Here is a 6,648-nt window from a genome sequence, read left to right as displayed (position 1 = left end):
AGGACCTTTCGGGTGATCACTGATAAACTACCCACTATAAATGAAAAAAAAAAATGACAATTTAATTGACTCGGTCATAAATATAGACACACCCTAAATTAAATTATTACTACTACGTATATGAGGTTAATTGTATAAATATTCACCTACCTATGTTATTTATTAGCCATAACCCACTACTAAGTATATGACATTTAATAAAAGCGGGTCGTAGTTCGCGACTAAAGATAGCAATATATGGAAGAACGGTAATTACTAAGTACTTACATGTTGCTAATATCCAGTCTTCATTACTAGACCATCTTGTTCTTGGCTAATTAAGATGTTAAGCTTGCATCCTGTGTCTAGCCGATCACTTGTGTTTGGTACTTAACTTAATGATTAATTAATTGTCCACACGCGTTTTCATCCCCCCATCACGGAAATAGTTATTTGTGATACAAGGGTGCTTTTTATACGCGGGCTCAATTTTGATGACTGAGAAAGCGGAGGATTCTAAAATTGAAACACGAACGCGGCGAGTGTTTCAAAACTTCGAGTCCAGCGACGCCGAGGGAATCAAAAGAGCACAAGATGAAAACTTAACTCCGCTCCTAAGACGACCCACTGACCACTTATTGCACTCGAGTACAACACGTTACTTTTCATCCCCACTGACCGAGGAAATGATTAAATGAAAAAAAAATGGTGCACGCAAACCAAATGAACTGAGAAAAGTGCCATGAAGGTTATTCTGAGTTTTTCTAAATTCAAAAAGACATGAGCTGTGTTCCGTATCCTGTACTCGGGACGTCACGTCAACTCGTCTTACCCTGGCACTCCAGTACAATATGGCGTCGATTTGTGGCGCCCCGAACACACTGACATTAGTTTCGGAACACAGCACTGATATTCACAAACAGTCCAGACATGATGTTCTAAATTCAATTTACTGGAGAGGACTCGCTGAATGGGGATGAAAAGCTACGTGTTGTACTCGAGAGACAAGATGAGAGAGTCGCTTATCACTCAGGATTCTAATTTTTGAAAGACGGGCGCAGCGACTGTTTCAATTTTCCTTCGCTTAGGTACTCGGCCATGAAAATTGAGCATTCGGTTAAAAAACAACTTTGCAGTCTTGTATAACAAATAACAATTTTAAGCAAGTATTTTCGCCATACAATCTTCTGAACTCATAAACCTTTAAAAAAATTATTCCTTTTGTATAATTATGAGAAAGAACCTTCGAACTTCAGGACGACAATATCTCCACAGTTGAGAAAATTCAAGGAAATCTTGAAATGTAGCTAATCTAACATCTCAAGCAGACTATTTCTATCATTAGTCATTAGGTAGGTAATATATCACAAATGGACGATAAAAATGCTGTATCTAGGATGAGCAGATACGCAGGCCTCTCTGAGTCACAGGTCAGCCGCCCACGCGTGCTCCGTGGCGTGGCATAGGACGTAACTCCGCTTGCTTGGAGGAAACTGGTGGGAAATTAAAGAAAGCTATACTTAAGTTATTTTTCATGAACGCTAGTAGGTATAGTTTGGGTTTTAGCTCTATTATATTTCTAAAGGAGTTATCTAACTGCCCTTACGATCTGCAAATCGTAGCCGAAACAAGGTACAGATAGTTCAACTCAGATTTGCGCGCGGCCCTATGTGTGCGTCGGCTTGTAAATATACAACTTTCATTCGTGTGACAGTGACGTCGTCCGAGCATGACGTGTTCTTATCGCTTTTTGTTATGGGTACAGTCGTTTACGAAAATGCTAGTTATTCGCGGAGAAATTATTAAGGAGTCAGATAAAGCGTTTCAAAAAATAAAACGACATTCAAAGCTTTTTATTATTAAATATAGTTTTTCATTATTTTTTCATACGTCTTTTCAAATTGACATTGACAGTATCTAAGAATTGAATACTCCTTAAGTACATATTTTCTAGCTCGGGGTACGTGGACAATAAATAAAAGTGTGGACTAAGAATGTAAAAAGAGGTATAATCTAGTATAATAATGTAAACAAAATGTGTGGGGAATTTTAAAAAGTTATATTGCTTCGCATAATGTCGACCAAAATAACAAAATAATGAAACTCATAAATGAACGTTTAAGTCAAATTGATGAAGGGATGTGGCGTAATACTTGTCGAAATGTAGAAAAGAAAAAAGAAGAATACTATAGACATTTTGACATTGGAGTCAGAATTTATAAGTCTCCTTGGAGAGTAGCGAATCCGAAAATTCATCATTTGATTTTTCAAATAGCGATTCATAATCATTATAAATAAATAAACATTAAATTACGTAATAACTGTTTTTCTTTAAACCCCCGTATACAACCCCTAAATAACTGTATTGTACCCGACTGTACCTCTTGTCACGCACACAAAGTTACTGTATATGTACAAGGGTTACCCACACATAAGGCCGCGCGCACAACTGAGTTGAACTTACTATAGATACCTTGTTATATTTTTATTAGGTAGGTACGTAAAGTAAGGAATAATTTTCAATAGTTTACCATGCTTCTTTCAGATCACAAATCTCCAAAAGCAATTCAACACTGATTGAACAATGTAAAACCTACTGCGTGGAGAAAAACTAGACCTATCCTAAATCTTATTCAATACGTGTGAAGTTACATCCTCTGCATAGACTGCTCCACCTGACTTGACCGTCTGGTAAACAAAACTGGAATAAATTAATATAAGAGTACCGTATGGTTTTCGCGACTGATGGCCTAATGGGCGCGGTCACAATACACCACGCTATCAACGTCATGCTAAATAGTTTATTGCCTAGAAATTGAATTATTGTGATGCGAATTCGGTGTATTTTTGGATAGAATATGGTGATAAACTGCGGTGGGTGAACTTCTTAGATGGGTTTAATTTGCTTCCGAGAGTCACCACACATAGGTACCTAGATTGAACTTAGGCACATAACTTTTATACCTTGATGTTCACTAACATTGTCTATGGTAAACTAGCTAGAAGAGAGTCCATCACTCTATGGCTGCGAAAATGGGGGCAGAATGGGACGAACTCCCCTACATGAAAGTTTTTTTTGCATCGCTTTTGTTTTTTGTTTGGCAAACTATGATACCTCTCAGTAGCAACTTATTTACATTTATTTACAACAATTGGTCTGAAAGGATCTTATATGTATAGTTTCAGCTCGAAAAGCTATTAGGTACCTACTGCCCACACCTAAACTACGGTTTTAGGGTAACAGTAGCTAATTAAGCATAGCTGAAAAGCAATATCCCCCAGTTACCTAAACATTTAAGTAACTAACTACTAGCCAAACAGCTATAAATGCCAAGCCTATAATTTCTATTTAGACACCCATACTCGGCATAACTCACCTGACGCAAGCTCCTCGACTGCTTAATTAGTAAGTTAATAAAGCAACGAGTTAATTTCACATCACTTATTAAAACTTAACAATAAGGAGAGACGCTAAGATATCCGCGTTTAAATAAACAAATCCGAGTACCGTATTAGGCCCACACTTCCTCAATTAACAGGTACATGAAGGTAGCTACACTAGAACGCAATTACAAGTGCAGTAAACGTGCTCTGTAAACAACTAACTCTCGTTTGGTTTGACGCACCAAACGTTTATAATAACATCTTCTAAGAAACCTTTAGGTGGTCGCAAACATTAGCTTTGTTTGAGCGCCAATTTGGACTGGCCGGCCTTTCTCACTTGCCATCAAACTCTCTATTACAAAACATGCGAAACTCGACCTTATTCTTAAAGCTTTAAAGTTACAGTGGCCGCAAAAGAAAGCAGTATGTATGCTCTTAAATTTTAATTGCGAAACACAGCAGACGCACACGTCTTGTGTATTCGCGAATGTGTTAATTCAAAGCAATGCAGTATGCTTTTAATATGCACTTATATGGCGTGCACATTCCTTCACACTCTGTTGATAAAAGTGCACCTTTGTGCATAATACAAAGACGTGACCAATACAAAAAAGACAAACGTCAGAATTGAGAATGTCCTCCTTTTCGGGAAGTTGGTTAAAAATATCTGAGTCATTGCAATTGGTAGATCAAATAAATGTTGCTATGTTTTTATGATAAGGCGCATACAATGTTGCTAATCGATTCAATAGGGGGCGAATTGAAAAATTTTTCTCCAGGAGAAAAAAAAATGTGTCTCAAAAATAAAAGTAATGTTTTATAAAACTTAATTAGTTTTTATTGATCACTTAAAACTTAAATTTACCCTAATTGAACTGTGAGGTTCGGTCACAAGATCTAGTCGCCCGGCGTCTGGTCAGTCACGGCTTCAATCTAGTGTTTCACTGAACAAAATTGGTATTTACAAATCCATCAACATTCCTTCACGATATTCAGACAGTTATCTAAACTAATATAATGAAGAGGATTTTTTTTTTGTTTGTTCGTATCCTAAACGTTTGGAAACTACTGCACCAATTTGTAAAATTCTTTCACTGTTGGCAATATTTTATCCCAGTAAACAAATACGTCAAGTTACTCATAAAAGGACAATGTTTCAAGAAAATTCATGATTATGAAATGCAATAGTTCATAAAGCTTATCTAGATGAACACAAGATAAAATCCATATTACGAAATTTCAAATCATTCTCAACTTAAGCGTGGCAACAAAATTATTGTAGAGGAATTAATCTGTCAATTGATTCTATTAAAACCATATCAATCATGTAAACACTAGCTCCTCAACACAGAAATAAATCATTCGTTAAAATCATCAGTCAAAGTTCAGGAGACCAATTTCACACACATCTAAAACTACACACACTCAGAAAAACAGCCATTATTTAACAGATCGACCGGGCATATTCCACTTCTCATTTAGGCTTGGTTTCTTGATCCGTAACGTATCTTATGTAGATGGTATCTTCAGGTTTCGGGTCCTCAATTTGTGTCTCATCTAGTTGGGAGCACGCAATGGCTAAAGCTGATCCATCATGAGAGAAACTTAGTGAGGAGACAGCAGTGTTGTATCGATGGAATTGACACAATCTCTTCTTGTTGAAACCGTCCCAGATGTTTACGTAGCCATCGGAACCGCCTGTTGCGAATGTGTTGTACACTGAGTGGAAGCTTATTGCATTCACTGGGTAGATTTTTTCTAGACCTGTAAAAGATTTTCATGAAGTTAGTGGAGGATATGAAAATAACGATATTTTTTTAAATATCGTAAATATATCCATACTATGTACTGAGATGAATAGAATAGCAACGATACTTACCACCATCCTTGATCCGATGACACTTAAATGCATACTTCTTCTTCTGCACTTCTGGATTACTGTCAAGGTACTCCACAGCAACCCTGCCTTCAATGGAGCTGAGGACGTAACCCTGCTTGTTAGGGAACACTCGGATGCATCTTGTTTGGTACTTGAGGGACGATTCACGTCTCTGGTTGACGTGGCCCATGTTTCTTACGTCCCATACGAAGATCTTGCGACCTGATGTGCCTACCACGAATTTTTCGCCAACTATGCTCATTGTGTATACCTGGAACAGTGATAAATACTCTTTAATAATACAAATTGATTTAATTTTAAAAAATTAAATCAATTTGGGTATCTTACCCTCTCATTTCCTTGATTGTAAGTACCAACACAATTTGGTACTCGGCTGTCCCACATCTTAACAGTACCATCCCAGCTTCCAGTGAGGACGGCATTCACTTCAGAGGCAAACTCCACACAGCGGATTGCTCCCTTATGGTCACCGAGCACCGTCTCCATACTAGCGTTTAAATCATACATCTTGAGGGTCTGATCCAAGCCACCGCTGTATGTATGAACTGCATCCTGGAATCAGGTAAAATAGATAATGAAATACAAACGTTTGTAGGTGGCTTCCATAATTTTAGTGTTACTACAAGTTATTAAATTTAAAGCCCTCAGGGGATTAAACAATGAAGTAACCACTCCCCATATTGGATGATTGCCAAAATGAGTTCTTTCTACATAACCCATGGGATGTTACTATGATATTTTTGTTATGTGCTCCAGATAGGATTCAAAATGAGGTCGAAGCTAAGCGGTCAGAACGACTTCAATAAAATATAAAAAATAATGTAATTTGTAGGTTATGATATTTGTTTTTGTTTCTTCAGTATAACAATATGAACACAATGCACCGACTTCAGCTATTCAGTAAAGGGTCTAAATGCATCGGGACTTAGTAAGCCTAAATTCAAGTAATAAAGCTCATAAAAACAATAGATTTTTACCCGAAAGCAGACGTCCAAGACGGGCAGTTCATGGTTGTACTTATGGCGCTCCGTGTTGGATGTAACATCATATAGCCTCACGGAACAGTCCCATGACGATACCAGCAGGAACTGATTGGATTTCGGTGCGAATTTAACGCTCGATATAGCATCATCAGGTAAACTCTTCAATTTGAATTCGGTGCGGGACTCCGCGACCCGCGTCACTGTCATTGTGGAAGCAATTTTGTTGGTTAATATAAAAGATCACAAAGAATAAAAAATAGGTCTTCGTTTGCGAAGAATTTGACTATTTTTAACGTAAATAGCGGGTTAACCGCAAGCCAGAACGTCCGTCAGCGACACAACGGCAGATAAAAAAAAAATGACAAATGAATTGACGTTTATCAAAGTTTTAAAGAAGTTGTA

The 6,648-nt window shown here is 37.5% G+C and overlaps 1 protein-coding gene across 1 annotated transcript; it reads right to left on the bottom strand.

Moving 5' to 3' along the window:
• Positions 1–4,178: 4,178 nt before the first annotated feature.
• LOC110375982 (mitotic checkpoint protein BUB3) lies at positions 4,179–6,606 on the bottom strand. Its single transcript, XM_021334296.3, has 4 exons — positions 6,241–6,606; positions 5,591–5,815; positions 5,243–5,513; positions 4,179–5,127 (listed from the first exon to the last, which is right to left on the bottom strand). The coding sequence occupies exons 1-4, from the start codon at positions 6,451–6,453 to the stop codon at positions 4,838–4,840; spliced, it is 999 nt and encodes a 332-aa protein (XP_021189971.1). The 5' UTR covers positions 6,454–6,606; the 3' UTR covers positions 4,179–4,837.
• Positions 6,607–6,648: the final 42 nt, after the last annotated feature.

The sequence above is a fragment of the Helicoverpa armigera genome, chromosome 11, assembly GCF_030705265.1.
Source record: "Helicoverpa armigera isolate CAAS_96S chromosome 11, ASM3070526v1, whole genome shotgun sequence".
Lineage (NCBI taxonomy): Eukaryota > Metazoa > Arthropoda > Insecta > Lepidoptera > Noctuidae > Helicoverpa > Helicoverpa armigera.
Note: the sequence above shows the minus strand (reverse complement) of the source record. Positions and strands in the feature narration are given on the sequence as shown.

Excerpts from the sequence above, each read along its gene's own strand:
- LOC110375982 (XM_021334296.3), bottom strand. The coding sequence starts at position 6,453 with ATGACAGTGACGCGGGTCGCGGAGTCCCGCACCGAATTCAAATTGAAG. Across the intron at positions 5,816-6,240 it reads TCTTGGACGTCTGCTTTCGG|GATGCAGTTCATACATACAG; the intron begins GTAAAAATCTAT and ends ACCTGATTCCAG. Across the intron at positions 5,128-5,242 it reads TCATCGGATCAAGGATGGTG|GTCTAGAAAAAATCTACCCA; the intron begins GTAAGTATCGTT and ends AATCTTTTACAG.